Below are 21,844 nucleotides of genomic sequence, written 5' to 3' on the forward strand. Positions count from 1 at the left end.
TATGAATAAAATATTATTAGAATATTATTTTTTAATATTATTATTATTTTAAAATTTAAAAAAATTAAATTATTTATTATATTTTGTGCAAGAATTTAAAAAAATTAGAATGATGATATCACTTCTCTATTCAAACAAGCCCGAGTACTATAATATATACATGATATACGAAGTACATCCTATAATTATTCTTTAAGTTAAAAAATAATAAACACGTCGACAGGCTTCAAAAGATTCAAAGCTTTCAACACCCTCAAACCCACATTACAATATTTTATTTTTGGGTAGATAAGAGTTGCAACTTGAGAAGATATTATATTTATTTTTCCTTTTTCTTCCCTTTTTTGGGTATATGGTTTGATCACCATTCTCCCAACTGAGTCAAAAGTGGAAAATTCAAATAAAAAGGAGCCCCCATATTGGGCAACACGTGTATATATATATATATATATATATAGTAATGCTAGATACAAGTTTTAAATAGATAAAGGAAAATGCTGGAGCTCTAGTGTATTTTATATGTGTATTTTTTAATTCTTTTTTTATATAGATGTTTTTAATAATTTTTAATATTTTTAAAAAATAAAAAAATTTATAATATTATTAAATAATACTTTCTTAATCAAGAAGTAAAATAAAAAATATATTTTTAATATTTTTTTATTTTACTTCATAATTAAGGAAGTATTTTTTAATAATTTTTTTTTTACTTCTTGATTAAGAAAGTGTTTTTAATAATATTTTATATTTATTTTATATTTTAAAAATATTAAAAAATATTAAAAAAATTTATATAAAAAACAATTAAAAAAAAAAAACACAAACAAATACATGCTACAGCCCCCAGCGGGAGCTTCCAGCGGGAGCCCCCAGCGGGGGCTGTAGCACTATCCATAGATAAATCTCATATAAATCTTTTGTAAAATAATAGATCTCACTAATAAATAATAGTCTTTTTTATATTTTTTTAAAGTGAGATCTATTTTTTTACAATGACTTGTATAGTTATATGAGACTCTTCTATTTGAAACTTGTATAAATAATTTCTCATATATATATATATATAAATATAGTAATATATTAATAAAAACAATATTAATCATAGAAGAAGCCCAGTTAAACAAGAGCCACTTATTTAAAGACTAGATGTTGGCCCAAAACTCACGTGAAAATGTTACGGATCGGCGGGACGAAGGCGACGGCCTAACCTGTGTCATTGAGACGGCACAATCTGATGTCACCTCACACGTGGCCATCCTAAAAGACAGTAGCCTCGAAACACGTGTGGACCCTGAAGGAATATTGAAATTTGACTGGCCCCAGCTAAACACCACCCCGCACGTGGGGAGATATCTGGTTTGTTTCCTAGCTGGGCCCTTACAATCTCTTTGGTTGGCCCATTCCGGGCCCAAAATGTGTCATGAACAGTGTTTTTGTAACTATCCGTGGTGGTCTCCAGGTTTTTTTTTTTTTTTTTCAAAAAGAAAAACATGCTTCTTGTGTTCGATTAATATTGAATTATTAAATAAGTGTCAGACCTAATATGGTTTGAAAGAATCAAACAAATCGCAAGATGATAACATTCAGTACCACCATCTACTCATACATAATCTTTGTGAACCTTAATTAAAAAAAAAAAAAAACAAAGATTATAAACAATGATGTCACGACTAACTACCTAATTCATCTTAATATTATTGGCCAAGGAGACCCAATCAGATCAGGCTTTCTAGCAAGTTGAAATTTTTATAAGTTCTAGATTTAATATGCCCACACGAAAACGCCTTTTATTTTCTTATATATATATATATATATATATATTGGGTTAGTATTTTAATGTGGTTTCTAGAAGACATGCGTGCTTATATATATACATATATTATATATATATATATGTTACCATTCTGCTAAGATTCCTGATGACTAGTAGTACTGCAATTTCATAATATTATATATCCTGTTGGGGATCGTTGAGCAGTTTATGTATATATGGATGTTAATGTCCTCCTAACATCTAGCATTGCTGAATTAATCTATTTTTTGATAGTTACGTCAAAGCTGTAAAACCACAAGGAATCATAATGTGTATAAAAAAAAAAAATTAAGTTGAAAAGATGTTGCAGATCAATATATATTTATGTACTTGAAAACAGACTTAGGCACTTAGGCAGTACTATATAATATATTGATAAAGACGTATATATAAATATATATGTATATGTACGTATGTATATAGCCATCAAAACACGACCATTCGTCGTTCATATAAGATCACTACTCTGGCCTGTTGTTTATTTGCAGTACTGATCTATTGACGACCAATCGGGGTTTATATTTTATATTTTATATTTTTAAAAAAAGTTTCGATAATAATATTTAAGCTTCATCACTGATTGCTGCTCGACTTTAACATTCTTAAATATGGAAAGAAAAGAATAATATTCCTTTTGCCTTCGATTATTATTGCGTTCTTCATGTCGATCGTCCCAGAAGATCTAACAAATGTGCCGTAGTCTTGCATGATGATGTCCAGTCTTAATTAATTACAGTCAGAAAAATAGACAATAAATAGCACTGAATCTTTTCTTCTTCTTTTTTGTTTCTTTAGCTTATCGTGCTTCTTTTTACCCTAATCTTCAACTTCTTTAGTTGCTGTGTTGCTTTCAACATGGCGTATTCAATGATGCTACAGGAGAAGTGGAAGACTGGAAAATAATATAAGAAATACACCCCAAAGCTGAGGCAGGTTGTATTAATGACGTTGGACCACTCTAATTTCAGTGTTAGGTTTTAAAATAATGCAATGCATTCCTTTAAAATGTGAGGTAGATGCTCACTGCCCAGATTCCTCGGTTCATGATTGCAGTTTCAAAGCATAATTACGCGTAAATAATTGTTGTTATATATATATATATATATATATGATGTTTGGACTCATGTTGATCAGAAAGTAGCTAGCTGGTATGAACTCGCTCCGAATGTGATGCCGGTTTTATTGCAGGCATTGGACCACTTCAATACAAGGCTGGCTCCTGAAATATTGCATTCTGTTAATTTGGCCCTTTTGATCTTTTCCTAAACTTTCTTGGATATATAGGATATTATGCCCTGTGTGTGTGTATATGTGTAAATATATATATATATATATATATATATTACTGCACTGCATGCTGAGATTCCTAGCTCTTATATATATGTACACGCCTGCTTCTTCAAAGTATGATTGATAGTTTTAATAGTTGTCATTAATTAATATTCGTTATAAATGGATGTTGAGGAAAACATGTTTTCTGATGTCTAACACTGCAAAAGATTCAACTAAATCTTATTCGCTTGCTTACGACAATGGCGACCACCTATATGCATATATGTGTTGATGATGAGGATAGAGAGAAAACATCATGATGCATGCAGTTAGGCACAGTGTCGAGAGACAGGTTTGATATGAAGATCAGGTAGCCGGCCGCCCAGAACTACTCTTTTAATTAGTGTCTTGACCTTATATTATATATATAATATTCTTAACTCGATTAATGCTCGCATTTCTCAAATATTAGCCACCTAGTGATCTGCGTGCATGAGATTAAGGACCACAACATCAACATGGCTGATAGAAAATTGTCATGACAACGTCTTTAGGTCACACTTTCTCCTACCTCTATATAATATGATTAGGGCTTGAAAGAGTACTAGTTTAAGAATAAAGATCAGTTACCCAATCATCTTCTCTAGCATTATTGTTTTGTCTTCTGGGGATATTGTACTTATCCCCTTGCTTCAAAGAATGATATTTTTAGATGTATATATGTGAGAGTATTTAATATTTATATCATACGCTTGATCTACTCCTCCGAAATTCATTAATTTCTCGAGTGGACGAATTAGGAGAGATCAGGCAGAGGAAAAGGAGGGGATCGGAGAGGGGACCAAAATGTTACATGAGTGCATTCTGCATACATTGCCACCGTTCGATTTCAAGAATAAAAAACCAAAAAAGATTGGAATTTGTGACCTACCTAAACCTCATTCCACCTCATTACGCATGATGCATCCATATTATATATTGTTCAATTTGTTTAAGTAAAAGCTTGTGGTCTGATTGATATAACCTCCACCTCTAGCTTTCAAAATGGAAGCTTAAAGTTTGAAATCCTTCTCTCCAATCAAAAAAAAGAAAGAAAAGAAAAAGGGATTTGAAATTTTGAATGCACTCCCCTCCCTCTTACGTTCTAAAACTATAATTAGCTTAAGAAAAAAGAGGGGCAAAAAGTTACTTGAATGAAGCATGAACAGTGTTGGGTTTTTGTGGGTGGGTCTAAAACATGAGATACGTGAATGTAGAAAACTAGACATTGGAAATAAGCAACTAAAGATCAGAAAACGAAGCCGTACTAGGTTGCAACGAAACCAATAAATTATACACGTCATTGAATGAGGCCCAGCCGATTCAATCGTGTGCACTCAGATGTCTCTTGAACTTAGGCTTAATCTAACGCCACGAGCAACTTAAAAGTGACCTAAAGCCCAATTAGAAGATAGTTTATTCTGACCAAACGATATCCATTCTATATAAATAACGCTTCTTTCAATTGGTCGAGTTGATATTTGCTTTAATTTGTTTATTTTTCTTCCATTTCATTCTTCTACTTTTTTCATCGCTGTGGCCTGTGTGCATGAACCGGTATAAGAATAAGAAAAACCTTCCTTCCATGTAAGTGGATCTTTGAGAAAATATACCTGGACTTTGATATTCAGCCCCCGCGCGCATATATATATATATATATATATATATAGAGAGAGAGAGAGAGAGAGAGAGAGAGAGAGAGAGAGTGTGTGTGTAAGGGGTTTTCCCCCTCTATTTGAATAGGCCTTAGAAGGGTAACTAAGTAAATAAGAAATGAAGGTTCAGCCTAGAACGAATAGACTTTTCAGCCCGGCTCATGGGCTAGCCCCATAGACACAGCCTCTATGAGGGAGCATATTGCAGGGGGATGGGCCTGGCCATCCTGCAGGTCCCTGGAACAACATCTGACTCTTGAGTACCTGTCCACGTAAATGGGTGAGAAGTAAGGGGGACCTTCAATTTTTTGACAATGAGACATCGATGGACCACCTAGGGCACCAGCAGGGTAAGACAAATCGAGGAACCACGCCGCATTAATGGCACCACTACTCGAGCTATACGCCACATTAATGACGTCGTCGTAGAGACATGCCGCATTAAATGACTCTGACAAAAAGAACGGTAAAAAGGACACGAACTCCATGGAGGCAAACACGATCTATCCCCCCCCCCCCTCCAGACCCCCGGTATAAATAGCAATTTTCAGGTACGAAAAAATATCTCTAATCCCTAGACTCTTTCATTATTTACAAACTTCTAAAATACTCTGCTAATTTTGGCATCGGAGACTCCCCAACTCCGAGGTGACCCTTTCCCAATTTTTTTCTTCTCTATTTTCGTAGGTCCAATTTTGAAAACCTGAATTACTGGAACTTGACCCAAAAACGTACGAAACACAAAGTTAATAGAGAGAGAAGGCAATAGAATGGCAGATGGTTTGACTAACCTTAGATCTACAGGTATTAATTACTTTATTTTTTTTTCTACTTCTCAACTGTCTTGACAACTTTATGAAATCTTTGTTACTGATAAATCTAGTTTGCTAAATTTCAGAGGGAAAAAGATGTTTCAGTTTTTGTATTATATAGACTTGTTTTTGGATTGATAATTAATGCTTCCATTGCTCACTAGGGGTGGAAATCGATCGATTGGGTGAGAGAAACCCGATAGTCTCGGTCTCGACGTGTATCGGTGCAGTTTTTCGATCTAGCATCGACATCTTTGTGACAGAAGATGGAAGCTGCATCGTTTGTCATGAGTATGAGAAGAAAAGTTGCAGAGGAGAAAACAGAGGAGTGGGGAAGAAGAAGAAAAAGGGGGGTGTTTATTAATCCCATTTTGAAACGGCTCTCTACTTCAACGGTCGGTCTGAGTCGGCACCGGTGGGTTTCACCAGTTTTTGTACAGCCCTATTATTGCTCACATATTGTAAAACTTAAATAAGGATTTTTTGAAACCTTAGTTTGAGACTTTGCTAACCTGAGACTTGTTTGTAATATGGTATTCCTCTTTCATAAACCACTATGAATAAAATTAGATACCATTATTTTTTAACAAAATATTATTTTTCTCGTCATGTCACGGCCGTTTAATAGTGTATCGGTAAAAAAAAATTGTTAGGCGGTTGCTCTTGGGCTTATACCTGTTATTGTCGTTAGTCTCTTGATCACTTTTAACTCTTAAAGCACACTGCTTCGGACATTGGCACGAATTTTGACAAAGAAAGTGATTCAATCGTAAAGAAATTATATAAAAATAAATTTAAAAATTGAGAAACTGTTTAATATAATGATTCATATTTTATAACAAAAATAATTTGACATATTATATCTAATTTTTAAATTTAATTTACATAATTTTTTATAGTTAAAATATTTCTCTTTGAGAATATCATTGTTGTCTTACCTAGGATTTATGATTTATCATCACTACCACGTCGCTAAGCCATCTTATTAGTGCAATATTGGAATTTTCTCATACGTATTTTGTCTTAAAATGGAATTCTCATGTGTTCCTTACAGGTCAAGATCTTAATTTGTGTGCTGTTTTTAAATGAAGTACGCACCAAGATAGGGGAATACAATGATCTTGATCTTGTAGGAAACTCAATTAATTATATGGTTGTGGAGTCTTTGGTTTATCGATCAATGTTCGAATGAAATACATGAATATAAAGTGAAATCAGTTATAGGGAAATAGCACGGTTTCTTGATAAAAACAACAAATCATGTTATATATGCTGGATATAACTAATTAAATAGGGACAAACAATTAGATACATGGCAAAGCCTGCAGATCATCGAGAAGTACTAGTACTACTTCACTATAATCGTAGCTAGCCGTGACTTTCATGACGAACTTCAAATCCAAAAACTTGATATATATTTGAGAAATCCTTACTCTTGATATATAATTAGTTCTATCTAAAAGTTCATTTCTCTGATCAGAATGGATATCTAACTGTGATTGCTGAATGCTGCGGGGCAGCACTAGAGATCACTTTCAGGTGACAAGACTGACGCTGAGCTACTACTGAATTATAGTGGCAGCAGCTTATACAGCTTTCCAGAATACATACACACATACATATATATTTTTGTGGAATTTGACCATCGGTCTGTGTATGCCAGGCAAATATATAATGGTGGTCAAAAACTACTAAAAGTTAATGGTATACAGTGATTGAATATTCCAATCACTACTGGGTTGCCTTTCGGGGAAAGTGACTTTTGGGTAATGATAAACGGGCTACTTACAAATTATTGTTTCTTCTTCACGTTGTATTCGTTAACAATGATTCTTACACTTCTTTTGCCAACCACATTATGATGGGTTCCATTGCCGCGAACTTCTTAGAAATTTTCCTGTAAGGGATTATTGCAATCTAGCTAGAAACTTCAATATTCAAACAGCAAGCTGCAGCTTGATATATATACATTCCAGGTAAAGTTTTCCTGCAAAAAAAAGCATGAATCTAACAAATTAATGTCGTGAAAGTTATTTCATGTATTGCATCAGATCAAGATCAAAGTTTGAGATTTGCTTTCTGATGAAATTTATGGGCCTAACTCATCTCATAAAACCGGTTGTATAAGAGAGGATTGCTCATTACTTATAAACATGCCCAAGACCTTGTCCACAGTCAATGTGAGATTATTCCTCAACACCCTCCCTCACGTGCAGACCAGTATTTTTTCTGGTCCTTGTCACGGGATAAGTAGTGTAGGTCCACATTCGTCCTGTGGCAGGCTTTGATACCATGATGAAATTTATGGGCCTAACTCATCTCATAAAACCGGTTGTATAAGAGATGATTGCTCATTACTTATAAACATGCCCAAGACCTTGTCCACAGTCAATGTGAGATTATTCCTCAACACTTTCTTCAATTACCTACATATATAATTTGCATGGACCGTGCTCACAAAGACGGAGGCCAAAAACACAGTCTCTGAGAGCATGAATTTAAATCTATCTTTTTCAATAGAACATTCTTTCTTGTAAACCAAGTACACAATCAATCTGGATTCCTTTTTTTTTAATCAATAATTATATGGCTTGTACCGGGCCATGGTTGGGCATAATTTATGATGCGTGCACCGAATGTTCACAATCAATCAATTAACATGAGGCCCGTGACATTCCTTCATATATGAATGAATGTATATTAATCTCTGGCTGTCCAAAAACCCATGTATAAAATTTTGCTGAAGATCAATCCTCAAACATACCGCATACATTCCCAACAGTGGAAAAGGGTCCGAGGGGTAAAAGGACCATCTGCTCTTGTTATCTGCATCATGTTCCTTTGACTTTTAACAAATGAAAGAGGTGTGCCTCGTTCTGTCTGCCAGTCAGTCACGATAAAGTAAGCCATGTAAATCGGCTTTGTTAAACACCCAAACACAAGCCTCAAGGGACCCTAAAGAATTCCTAAAGGAGTTCAAATAAAAAATGAACTTTCTTTGTCCTTCTGCCGTAGTATACATGGGAATAAATCCTTTAAAATTAAGTACTAATTTGTGGAAGCACAGCCGGCGTAACCAGCACTGTAATCATATATCTTATAGGGTAAAGATTCACGAACAAAGACAATGCCACGTCGGAGTTTTGGTCATTGGATGTATAATAATGATTGGCACTACATGACCACCTATGATCTTCTTTTGTTTCCGATTTTTCTGTTAATTAAGGTAACTAATTTTTCCTTTTTTTCTTAGGTAGATAGTACATACTACATACTCCTCTTCGAGCGTCTAATTTTGCATCAATTTAAATAATTTTTGCATGGGAGATTGTGCCTCCGATCGAGCCATTTTTATAATTTATGGACTTGATAACTTTTTGCAGCTTCTTTTGTTGACTAAAGTTACTGGTTATCGTCTTTAGAGCATTGGATGCTCCCAATTAGCCTTGTCGACCTAATATAGCCTCTAGAAAAGAGAATCTTTTCAAGAACCCCCAAATTATGAACTATTTACAAAATAATTGTATCGGAGGTTAAAAATTCAAGTTCTACGTTGCATACATCGAGGGGCTTATGGTTCTTAGAGGTGTTGGGTTTTCAGTGTCTGGTTCATTCTTGGTGTGGTTCGATTTGATGATCCGATCTTACTTGATAAAGATTCGTCACAATTTTTTAGTAGAGTTTCAATAAAGCTTCAGCCATGAAGTGTAGGCTTGGGCTGATACGATTACGAACATGGACAAGACTTGCAAGGGTCCAAAGGCAAAGCCTTCGAAAAAACCTTTTGACCCGATTTGTGACTCGAGACATGCCAAATAAAAAATTTGCCTAACAAATCGCTCAAATGAAATTCTAGCAGAGAGTCACTTGAGTAAACATTAATTAATAGGCAGAGAGTCTGCTCGAGACTCGTTTGACACTTTGTTTAAATGAATAACTCATAAATTGTAAAATTAGAATTTACGCCTTAGAACTCTATAAATATGTAATTAATGAACAATATAACCGTCTGAAAGTAAAGTGTATTTTATCATTCCTCAAGTTAATAAAAATATCTGCAACTCCGTGAACGTAAACACGTTACTGAACTATGGAAATATTTATATGGTATAATTAATTTTTTATTTTCTTTCATGATCTTTTTTCACCGCAAGAGAGGTAGGCATCCTCTCTATCAGTATATGTTGTAAGTATTTGCGTCTCCAATTTATTCTTCTTCTTTTTCATTTTTTATATATTAATGATAATAATTATTGACATTCAACATGATCGTACAAACAGTTACTTGATTTGAGTGAATGATCCTTAATTCATTTATAGACCAAAATCATCCACCCGTAGATAACCTTGCAAGGCACTTTGGATTGGATTTCATGGAGTATTTTGTACATTATATTCAATAAATTATGAAACGTAAATAATCATCTAACCAGACAACCCTTGCTAGATTGTAACTGAAGACTAAAATGTTATTAAAGCTACTTTCAAACTAATTAAATAGCTGTCAGCTAGCTGGAAAACCATGCAAATTAAGATCATGAGATGAATATATTGTCAATTAATGAGAAATATCTCATTCTACTTCATTGTCATCCAGTAACTAAAATAATATAAAAGGATGAAAAAATTATATTTTAACATAAAAAAAAAAGTAATATCTATATAGCATAATGTCTAATCACATCATTACGTACACTAATATTATTTTTTAAGAAAATGATAGTACGAATATCAAATATATCCACTTATATATATATATAAATATTTTTTTAATGATTAAGAAAATGATTAATAATGAATTTATATATATTTTTATTTTTTTAATCATTAAAAATATTTAAAAAATACTTAAAAAAACTGATTTGTATCGGTCTGCACATTTAGTGGGCACATTTGGCAGGCAACCTGATATCATTTTTTTTTTATTTTTTATAACAAAGTGTTTTTCTACTTTTCACTCTTCTTCAATTATTACACAAACAACCTATTTAGATTTAAACAGAAAAAAAAAAAAAAAAAAGGGTATAGCATATTAATTTTAAATGGCCATTGCCTCTTAATTCCAATTACTCGAATCGATCGCCATTTCGTCTATCAGAATTTCACAAAGTTGTCAATTTAAATTCAAAAGCTAAGCTGCTGAGAAATAAAAAATTAAAACGAGATTATGTAATTTCATATGGATAAATATCCATTTAATTTATAAGACAGAAAAAATATATTTTCATTACTTTTCTCTCTTCCTAAATACCTAAACAACAACTTTTTCACCACTTCAAAATTATAAGAAAAGGATTAAAAAAGAGTCATTATATATGTGATTGTAGGGAATTTTATGATTTTTTTTTTTTTTTAAAAAGAACTATTAATTAAAAAAAAAAGACAGAGAGAGAGAGGAGATTTTTTTTTATCCTTTTATCCTTTTCTAATAGAAATGATTTATATGGGTACAAATTAATCATCATAGAGGAGGGGGCTCACGCACATGTTACGACGCTAGGGGACCTGCATAACCCACACGTGGGCCAAATTCAACCGGCAACCTGGTAACATAGCTCACAATTCTCAATTGGATATTTCGAGAAATCCCATGATAAAATTAATGAAAGGTGTAAACCGCCGGTCACCCTTTTGTCCACGTTTATCAAATCATTCACCTGTGGGCACCCTACTACTCAGGTCCCCATATGGGTAACGTAATCATTATCTCTAGAAATTTTCCTGCCCGAGCACTATCACAGCGTGCGTGACACTTGAGTGGCATAAACGGAAAATCCAGATAGCTATCCTGTCCTTCTTCGTCAAAGTTAAATCAAAACTTCGTAATTTTCTCCTAAGACATAGGCTATACAGCTCGCTTTCCGCCCTTCACTCTGTAACAAATTGAGTTCTGGCTTTTTGACTGCAGATGCAACCGTTACGTTCTCAGTGTACTACGCCGTGAAAATCGTTGATTGACCTAAATACCCTTTTGCCGCTTAACCCTGGTTAATTTCTTTCTATTGCAATAATAATGGGGTGCAAGTGCAACAACTTAGGCTTGCATGTTAATTAATCTTTCTGTCAATTCCTATCACGAAATGTGACCAACATGGATGTACACCGGTTGGGCTGTTTGGACCACTTCTATATAGATATTTATATTATTATTACCATATGAAAAGAGTAAATTAATATGCAAGGTCTGACAAACCCAACAAGGTATATATTAATATATTTATATATATATATATATATATTGGGTTGTGACCATGACATGACTGCATGAAATATGCAATAGTGATATCACCCTTCCTTTTATTCTATTATTGGCTTTAATGTTAGGTGATGAGAATGAATTGATTTATACTGTCACCTTTTAATTTACATGTTTACTATATAATATTTTTTAGAAAAGAATATGATACATCGTAATTTTATTGCCTGTCTATTACCTATAGCTATGAAGAATACTACAGTAACAAATTGGGACACTTCACGATTACAAAAATAATCTCATTATACTGTATAGCAATGAGAGAATATTTTTATTCTAAGAATTTTATACCACTCATTGCTTATGTGATATAATTTGATTTAAAAGATAAAATTAAAAATTTAAATCTTACAAATCAAATCTTACTATTTAAGTTAAATGAATAATATGTTCTACACATTGATTTGATAATAGAATTATTCGACAAGGATGACATTCAAAGTGCATATTATGTAATTAACATGTGCTAAGATTGAGAGAAATATCATAGAAATGACTCAAAGTTGAGGAGTTTTGCTCTTGAAATTAGTCTAATGAAAGTAGACAGGTAGTCTAATATGCTTTAAGTATTGTTACATCTATAAATGATTTGCATAAGAGTAATATTATAAATTAATGTGATTTCATCTGATCCTTTAGATCTATTTTACAATAAAAATAATTTTATAATCTGATGAGTCACATTAAACCACATCAGTTTGTGAGATTGTTTTTATGTAATCTCTTTGTAACTAGAATATTTTCTTTTTTCTCTTAAATTTTGCAAAGTATATGCTAAAGTAACAAAGTTAAGGCTTAGAAGACAATTAAATGAAACAATGAGCAAGGCACCAAATTAATGACCCCCACGTAAAGTATAAAAGTATAATCACCGCAGATCTAATAATTAATTAAGGTCCATTAGTTGGTACACTACAAAACAATTAAACCCATGGGGACAAACCCAATGGCCCACCTAGTCACCAAACCAGGGGTAAACTCGTAATTCTGTCTATAAAAACCCTTTTTTAAAACAGTCTTTCCACTTTCCAGTGTCCACCCTCCCTCCAGCTCTACCCAAAAACCACGCCTTAAACCCTCTCTATCTCTCTCTCTCTCTCTAACCATGGCCAAGTTCTTTAACACCTACTTCACAGTCCTCCTTTGCACTTTTCTGATCCTTTTCTCTCTACCTCTCTCGCTCTCCGACTCCTCCATCCATGACCTCCTTCGCTCCAAAGGCTTACCACCTGGTCTGCTCCCCAGGGAGGTCAAGTCCTACACTCTCTTAGAGAATGGTACCCTAGAAGTCTTTCTGGATGGGCCATGCCTGACCAAGTTTGAGAACAGGGTGTATTTTGACAGTGTTGTGAGGGCTAATCTCACCTATGGGAGTCTCATAGGAGTGGTGGGTCTATCCCAAGAAGAGCTTTTCTTATGGCTGCCAGTGAAAGATATCATAGTCGATGATCCAAGATCGGGGCTGATACTGTTTGACATAGGTGTCGCTCACAAGCAACTTTCTTTGTCACTCTTTGAAGATCCGCCGAGTTGTAAGCCTCAAGGTAGGTAAATTGGTATCTGGGTCTCAGATCAGATTGGCTTACTTTTCTTCAATTATCATAGCATTTGGTTTTTTCTTAATTTTCATATTGGTTTTAATTGATCCTATATATTTTGGGTGCTTTACTCTTCTTTTATTTTTCTTTGTTCTCCTTGTCTGTTTGTATGCTTTGGAGTTTGTAACAGCTGCAGCGGTTTGTTTTGTTTTGATGTTGGTTTCTGTTATAGCTCGAGTACGAAGCTGCAGCTATAACTCCAGTAATATGTGATAGCTGATAATTCCAGTTACATCTTCTTTGGTGCTTTCAAAAACTGAACACATACTTAATTTCCTCTCATTTTCTGTCTTCTAAACAACCCTAAAAAAGGGAACCGTCCTACCAAATAAATAACATTAATTGATAAAAAAAAAATAATTAATTTGAATCAACTTTCGTATTAAAATACAAGTGGAAGAGCCTTTTTCAGTAAAGGGAACCAGTGCAAATATCAATGTGTGTGCATATATATATATATATATATATATATATATATATATCATTTTATTAAGTTGTGAACTATATATGATTAAGGCTAACTATATATGTGGTAGTGCAGGTGCCTGGAAGAATCATGAGAGGAAGGAGAAAGGTTTTGAGGTTATGAGATAGAGAGACGAACGTATGTCGATCTGTTTCAAGTACTTTGTTTTGTTTATGTTTTTTTATGCGATGTAATAACCTAATGATAGTTATATGCGTAGAGGTGGAATTAGATTAGAGGTTGAGTACGTAATATTTTGTAAAGATGTGCATTCTGGAATCAGATGTCCCAATATTAGAAGAGATATTAAGTTCTAAACTTCAAACTTTTGTTCATTCCTTTATATATGTTTAAATCTATTTAGAGGAAAAAGATCATTAGATGACTGTCAAAGGAAAGAATCTAATTATCCTGTATCTCAATGATAGATGATCCCCATCTCTCTCTAACTTTTTCAAACCCTTTAAAAAACGAATATCGAAATTGATAACAATTTCTAAAGACGTACATGAATTTCCATGAAGTGATAACATGAAATGTTCAAGCAGAATGAAGAAAATCGGAACTGACAGAAAGTAGCAAGCTAATAATATTGCCAAGTATAATTCTTTTATGATTTTATTTACTTTTGATTGATCTGAAAGTCGTTTGAATCTTCATAGCTTTCATATTGAGGCTGTAGATCAATTAACGAGGTTTATTGATCCTCGATCGACAAATGAATTAATGAAGGGGAAAATATTCTGGTCACGGGCGAACTGATCTGTGCTGTGGACCGTGGTGCCGACAAATCGTAACACTTCCGGTCTTTCAAGAATTTGTATTTTTATACGAAGATTTGATCTGTAACTCTCTTATTTTCCCCCCCCCAAGAATAGTCCATATATGTCATTATAATCTTTCCATTCATCGATCCCGCTGGCGACTTCTTTTGTGTAACGCGGGAAATGCGGGCCAATCAGATTCACCAATACTGGTCTTCTGTATTATGTGGGTCCGACGCATGCACCTTTGCTAGGGGTGGACCCTATTGGCCGATCACTTTGTCCCATTTCTTTTGCTTTGTTGCGACTTGGCCCTAATTTGCACTGTCATGAGACTTATCTCCCGGCCACTACAACATTCTCACATATAATACTATAATTATATATCATTTTCTTTGTTTGGTTGGAACCATGCATGCATGTTTGAGATGGGATCGATGGTCTGTCTTCGTGTGCACGAAGTTTGGTGTTCTTTCCGCCCTAATTTTAAGCCTTTCTGGCCCACAATTATATAATATTCAACAGCTAGCTGCCGTCTGCCATGAAAGGATAATAGTTTTGTGTATGGTTTATTTGAACCAAAACACTTGTGATCTGGGCATTGACATTACAGTGAAATCTGAATGCATGCGAAACATGGAGGGGCTCAGAGTCAGGTCACAAAAGAAGAATAAGAAAATTGGGTACAGCTAACAGCTAGCTAGAGATCAAGGCTCTGATTGGTATTGGCCAAGCTCAATTATTTTACCACCTCACCTCACCTCACCTCACCTACAACAATTAGTAACGTCGTAAGAGACAGAAAATAAATTTTTTTATTTTTATTTTATCAATATCATGTTCAAGTATTTTTGGCTTGCATGCATAAAGATGATCACTACCATACAATTAATATAACACAAACAGTTTTTTAGTGCAAGTACTTGTTCTAGCTTTCCCTTCAAATTTATTTGTATGATTATTATAGGTGGGACCTGATGATTATAAGATTTCTAATCTTTTAAAGATTTTATCTTTTTCATAATGTGTTGGTGGGTCGCTTTGTCTCCTTTCGTGTTCATAATTGGCTTCTGAAAGGTCAAGTTCCCCTCCCATGCCAGCCTTCTAATAATGGTGGTCAAGTTGCTAGGTTGGCCATTAAAATTATTAAAAATAATCCAATGAACGTGATTACGTTATTACAATGGTTTCACCGTTCATCTACCGAGAAAAATTAGCATGGCATTTCCAGTACATGTTCCAATACAACTCAAATAACATCAAACTTCCAATCCAGCAATGGTTGCCGTCACCACAGCCTTTCTTCTCTCTAAACATTCCTCTTTTGACAAGTATAGACTTATCTTTTAGGGAGCAGCAAGACAGATTGAAAATACTACCCTTATTATTTTGGTTCTACAAAATTGAATTGATATATCTGTAAGTCTGTAATTCGGATAAATTGGTGGCAGAGCATTTTAAAACAAAACCACTCCATTGCACAGGCTTCCCCATGCCCTAACAACCGGTGTTATTGCATTGTTTAAAAATCGCTACTAAGGGACATGATGTCCTCCTTTGATATATGCATCTGCCCCCTGTCTCTCCTGGCTTTTCCTTGTGTCTGATCAGGTTGGCCACGCTGAGAATAATACAAACCCTAGTCAGTTTCAAGAGATTTGTAACATGTATAATATAGTCGTCTCACATACGCTCGTTCTTCTCTTCTCTATATCTGCCGGAAAAGGGTTGAGGTACTCACCTTCTTCAAGACAAATGCCAAGTATAGATAAGCTACTTCCCATTCATCTTGTGAGAGTGTACCTGCATAAAACAAAGCAAGACTAGTACTCTCAGTGGTAGGACAGGTGGATCTGAAGCACTTTGATGACAGAGGTGAATGACTAAAAAATAAAAATTAGATCCAATTTTTTAAGGAGTTTAAGCATAGAGTATGGTACGAAATCACATAAGATGAGGTCAAAAGATCTTCAACTAGAACAAGAGTCTCTCAGATCGACTTGTTTCCCACCCAGTGAGAAAGGAAAAGGAATTACGGCAAAAGAAACTTACTCTGATCTTGGTTACCATCACCCAAAGCACCAAGCCTACGCATGAGCTCCACATAGTCTGACCTTTTCATATATTCATGCACAAATTCATGCGAGTTCTTCGCAAAAACTAGCTCCAAATCATACTGAAAAAAATGAAAACACATTAAGTTGTTTCGACAAAACAGGTTTATGCACCCCAATGCCTAAATTATTTCAATAAGGCTTCAACAAAAGTAACAATAGAGTTTTGCCACAAATATCATAAAGGCAGTAACCAGCACACAAAGTTATAAATGCCTCTTCTGCCAATGATTTGAAGACATGAAAGGGGACAATCCATTCTGGGCAATCAACAGCATCCTGCAAAAAAAGGGTTTAAATTTGAATACCATTGGCTGTACAGTAGTATCTAATTCCATAAAGCATGCAATTTGGGCTAATTGGCCTAAAACATACCAATTAGCTATCCAATGGATATATCTGCAATAATTCAATCAATTTGAGCTAACTGACTACTATACAACATACACACATGCTCTGAGACGCAAGTCCTTTAACATTACAGCAATACAGATACATAGTTACACACTATTATAAATAGAAGTAATAAAGAAAACTCATAACTAATGGTACCTCTAGGTGAAATTTGTACTTGATACCAAAAGGATGAGAAGATTTGAATTTCTGCACAAGATAATGAAGATATGTCAAGTTAGAAGTGATCTCCAGTAAATAAATTATAGGAAAAAACCCTCATTTTCAAGAAACAGCAGAGAAAACAGGAAGAAAGCAAAAATCAAATGAAAGAACGGGTAGATGCAAGAAGTGAAAGACCTTCCCAGAAAATTCTTCATCAAAATGTATCCAGTAGACACTATTACCAAAGGCCAACCCTTCAGCTGCATTTCATATTCAGAGTGTAAAAATGTCTTCATGAAGAACAAAATGATCTGCCAAACTCAAGAATCTCAATGCTTGTATATGCTAGGAAAAATTTTCAAGCTTCATGTAACTAAATCATCAGTCATACATCAGAACTGGTTAATCACAATCTGACTAGAATCAAAATTTAACTCAGAGAAACTTTTGTGATATTCATACTTCTACTGTTTCCAAGTCACAACAAGTGTCTTTATCCAAGACCCCTTACATTTTTCCCCTTGTAGCTACCATTAGGTTTTGCCAGCTCGATGCTTTGTTTGGTTGGAGAAAATATGTAATTTGCAGAAAAAGTGGGAAAGCAAGGTAAAGAGAAAAGAAAAGAAACCTCTCCTCTTCACTACTTGGTTTAGAAGGAAAGTTAAGCAGGAAAGTTACTGGGAAAACAGTCTCAAATTTCTCACAATGGCTTGTTCTGTCAGATGTACAGGTTGACATTTGGGAGAAAATATTTCTTGTAGGAAAGAAATTAGTTTCCTGGTGAGGTCCGTAACTTTTCCTTCATGATGTAATGCACCAAAAGTGAGAAACAAATTTATGTTCTGCTATTTATTATTAAGGAAGCAAGAAAAATTAAGTCTTCTAGAAATCAGAAGGGCAGCATATCGTTCACCACAATGTGTTTGAACATAGAAGTAACCTAATTAAGCCGTTGCTCATATATTTAGATATTTTATGGAAATCATAATCCCTGAACTCGCTCTTTATCAAATTGTTGCTCTAATTGACCCAGAAAAAGTAAAAGAAAATTAGGGGAAGAAAGAAAGAAAACAAAATGAATCAAGGAAAGAAGGAAATTCTAAGACTCTAGACTTCAGCTTCTTTCACATTGCAGTTTAAACAACAAAAGTAAACATGATGAGGTGCATGATAAAACCTTCTCTAAGTTTTTTTACAATAACATTGGCATCTGGCATAGTCCCAATCAAGGTGCCCCCTGGACGAAGTAAAGCTGATATGTTTGCCAAGGCTCGCCGTGCACGTGCCTCAGTGGACCAGGAGTAATGCAAGGCAAACTACAAAAATTATGGAATTTTGATGTTCAGAATCCACGAAGCTATGCCTTGAAAAAGTGACAAATATCCATATAGATGATTTTCACAATATACTGGAAGGGAAAGTTAGACAATATTGAGCTTTATTGAAGACGTGAAAAAAAAATCGTGATTCCATGTCTGCAATGAAACTATCATAATATGACAACTTGACACATGCACTTGCAAAACACAGTTCCTAGAGTATGTATTTTACTCACTCAGAAATCAAGGTAAAGTCAAACAATAATCATTTCAATGAAATAAAGACAATAGCTTGGCTGTTTCTGCAGATTTAGCATCCATGTTCTTTTATATATGTGTATATGTAGATGTATAATGTATTGCAAACATAGCTAAAGGATATCACTCACCTGACAACTGCAAATATCAAAAGGTGAATCATCTGCAAGTACTTTGTCCAAGCGAATCTGAGAACATAAAAATCAATTATTTCTGCTGTGGTCTTGACGAAATACATGAACTGATACTAAAGAAGCTGATCATAAAGTCATTTTGATGTTCCCGTTCTACGGAATGCACAACTATTGTTCACAACAACATATTCCACTCTTTTTTCTTTTTCTTTTTTTTTTTTTTTTTTTTTTTTATGTCAGGGAACCTCTCCAAGGTAGGGCCCTTTGGATCCACCCCTGCAGAGTAAACCTTGGTCCCATGCATTGCACCCTTGGAAGTTTCCTTACACGGAACTAGTTAAATCACTGGTTTTTCACCAGGAGGTGTGACCCCAAATGATTGTTTGCACCCATGAGGTGTTGAACCTGGGACCTTGAAGGGAGTGATACCCCAAGACCAAGGCCTTCACAACAACATATTACATTAACACAATACTCCACCGATCAATTGATGCCAAGACTAAATAACCTGGATAACAAGAACCGTAGATACCTCAAAACAGTCTCCGCATATGAGTCGGGCAGGAAATGTGAATTTTTTACGACGCTGATGATGATCAGCATCACCATTATAACGTGTACGACAGTCTTCTATCTGCACGTAAATGCTGAAAACAATGATAAGATGGTTGATGAAAAGAATTTATATTATTTTTCTACAGCACCAAAAGGTACATAATGTGGCCACAAAATAACTTGCACTATCACAAGCCATTTCATCAGTCTGTTTGCTTTGAATTGGAGATTGACATATTAAGAAAGATGATAACTGGATAAATAATTTTGGTCTCTCACTGATAAGACTGACTACCATAATGAGTTGTTAGACAACCCCACTGTGGGCATTCAATTATATCTCAACCTATACCATCTCCAAGAAAAAGTGAACAAATGAACGGTAATATGAAAATCTTAAGCACTTACTGAGCCTTTGGCTATATCAACACCAACATAATATCCAATTTTTGCCTTGTCCCATTTGATCAGATCGCCACCCTGATCAACATGGAAAGAAAAAAGTTACTTTTTCTTTTCTTTGTTTTGGTGCTTTGGGGGGAGGGGGGATTTTTTGTAGTACCTTGCCACAGGCAAGATCAAGAACTGCATCCCCTCGGCGAGCATAGAGCTGAATAAGTACACTTTTAATCTGTTTAATAAAAGAAGGAAGTACAACCAATTATAACATTCATATGCATGCTGTGTAAAAAACTTAAAACATAATTCATTAGATCACAGGACAAACCCAATTGTTGAGTTTCTTTAAATGGATGATTGGACTATTTTCTCTTTCTTCCAGAGTCTGATTCGTCCTTGCACTGTAATGCTCAGCCACTTTCCGCGCAATAATCTTGGTGCTTTCATCCTCTAAAAAGTGTGCATCACCTAAGACCACAGAGCAAAACACTTGCAATTAAACAAGATCTTGACGCTCATTTAAACTTATACAAGGCAAACTCTGATACTAACTTTAGTGAAATGAGGTAAGCTTTATTATTGTTGTTGTTATTAAAATCACATTTTAGTGGCTATTTTCGAAACCAGAATACTCAATAACATAAAACACAACAAAAAATCCTGTCTTTCCTCCAATTTCCAGCAACCAAACTAAGCCACAAACCACAGATCCAAAAGCTCCCAAATTAAACCTCAAAACCTATCAACATCATCATAATCCTACAAATAAGAACCCGGGGAAAGGACAAAAATTTACCTTCAGGGTTATACTTGAATTTGGACTGAGGTGGCCCCACAGAGGCCGACGAAGATTCTGGGTACCCTCGTTTCATTTCTAAACGATCAAAATGATAACGACTCTGATTCAAAACAGGTTCTGGGTTTCTGATGAATAGGATGAAATGTGGGTTTGGCACCAATCAAGCGGTTTTTGTTTCCGAGAACAAGGAACACAGGAAATGTAAAGGTGCGTTCTTTATCGGGTTTGATCAGAGGGGAAAAAAAAAAGGGCGGGGGGGGCAACGAGCTGGAGAGAGCAAAGAGGGATTTTTGCGTCTTCGATTGGGGCAGATTTGAACGGAGGTATAAACTATGCGAGCTCAAGCTGGACCAAACACCGCCTAAATGGGTCAAACTAGGAGACCACTTTCGCTATAGATATCTCTGCCGTACATTTCGAAGTTAAGAAAAGAAAAAAATTAATGATCATTTTAAACTAAAATTACAACATCTCGGTTACCATTTACAGAACATTTTAAGGTAATTATATACTCAATTAAAACAAAGATGACTGCTGAGATTATAAACAAACAAAAATTTTATATACTGTACTCTTATATGATTTCTTTTTTAGAGAGACATCTCATAAAAATTAACTTATAACTAATGTACGTTGTATATCAAATTGTAAATTTTTTTACTATAAAATATATTTGATATATTACACCAAGTCAAATTATTTTGTAAATTTATTTTAATAAAATCTCTTTGTAGATCTGAAATTCTTCTTATTTATATATAAATATATATTACTTTTGTTTCATAAAGTTTGCGTGGTGTTATTAAAAACCCTTATATCAACACTTAATTTTTTAAGAAAAAAAATTTAAGAATTAACGAAACGTCAAATAGAAATTATAGAATGATCAAATAAAATAAAAATGTAGCATATAGCATAAGTCCTAAGCAACTTAGAATTAAACATGTCATGATGCGAAATCCTTCTACGTGAACTGCAAGTTTTATTGTGATGCAAATATCATTTCACATAAAAGAATTTTAAGGCTAGTTTG

At 34.4% G+C, this 21,844-nt stretch overlaps 2 protein-coding genes across 3 annotated transcripts; one reads left to right on the plus strand and one right to left on the minus strand.

Moving 5' to 3' along the window:
* Nucleotides 1-12,876: 12,876 nt before the first annotated feature.
* Nucleotides 12,877-14,283, plus strand: LOC109014275. 2 transcript variants are annotated; one of them, XM_018996686.2, is made up of 2 exons: nt 12,877-13,391; nt 13,987-14,283. In XM_018996686.2, exons 1-2 carry the CDS (start codon nt 12,953-12,955, stop codon nt 14,037-14,039), a joined length of 492 nt encoding a protein of 163 aa, XP_018852231.1. In that variant the 5' UTR covers nt 12,877-12,952; the 3' UTR covers nt 14,040-14,283. The 2 variants fall into 2 exon arrangements, with proteins under 2 accessions (XP_018852231.1, XP_035543658.1); XM_035687765.1 differs by having other exon boundaries at nt 12,884-13,391; nt 13,982-14,283.
* A 1,593-nt stretch (nt 14,284-15,876) lies between these two features.
* LOC109014269 (mRNA cap guanine-N7 methyltransferase 1-like) lies at nt 15,877-21,165 on the minus strand. Its single transcript, XM_018996674.2, has 13 exons — nt 20,809-21,165; nt 20,341-20,480; nt 20,176-20,244; nt 20,022-20,093; nt 19,591-19,692; nt 19,056-19,112; nt 18,525-18,663; nt 17,543-17,607; nt 17,342-17,392; nt 17,006-17,068; nt 16,728-16,851; nt 16,417-16,478; nt 15,877-16,296 (listed from the first exon to the last, which is right to left on the minus strand). Exons 1-13 carry the CDS (start codon nt 20,882-20,884, stop codon nt 16,198-16,200), a joined length of 1,119 nt encoding a protein of 372 aa, XP_018852219.1. The 5' UTR covers nt 20,885-21,165; the 3' UTR covers nt 15,877-16,197.
* Nucleotides 21,166-21,844: the final 679 nt, after the last annotated feature.

Source organism: Juglans regia, chromosome 2, assembly GCF_001411555.2.
Source record: "Juglans regia cultivar Chandler chromosome 2, Walnut 2.0, whole genome shotgun sequence".
Classification (NCBI taxonomy): Eukaryota; Viridiplantae; Streptophyta; class Magnoliopsida; order Fagales; family Juglandaceae; genus Juglans; species Juglans regia.

What these genes read in the sequence shown, in the direction of transcription:
- LOC109014275 (XM_018996686.2), top strand. Translation starts at nt 12,953, where the DNA reads ATGGCCAAGTTCTTTAACACCTACTTCACAGTCCTCCTTTGCACTTTT. An exon ending in GCCGAGTTGTAAGCCTCAAG is followed by an intron (nt 13,392 to 13,986) that starts GTAGGTAAATTG and finishes GTGGTAGTGCAG; the next exon opens with GTGCCTGGAAGAATCATGAG.
- LOC109014269 (XM_018996674.2), bottom strand. Translation starts at nt 20,884, where the DNA reads ATGAAACGAGGGTACCCAGAATCTTCGTCGGCCTCTGTGGGGCCACCT. An exon ending in TATGCGGAGACTGTTTTGAG is followed by an intron (nt 19,113 to 19,590) that starts GTATCTACGGTT and finishes TTATGTTCTCAG; the next exon opens with ATTCGCTTGGACAAAGTACT. An exon ending in ATGAAGAATTTTCTGGGAAG is followed by an intron (nt 17,393 to 17,542) that starts GTCTTTCACTTC and finishes TATCTTGTGCAG; the next exon opens with AAATTCAAATCTTCTCATCC.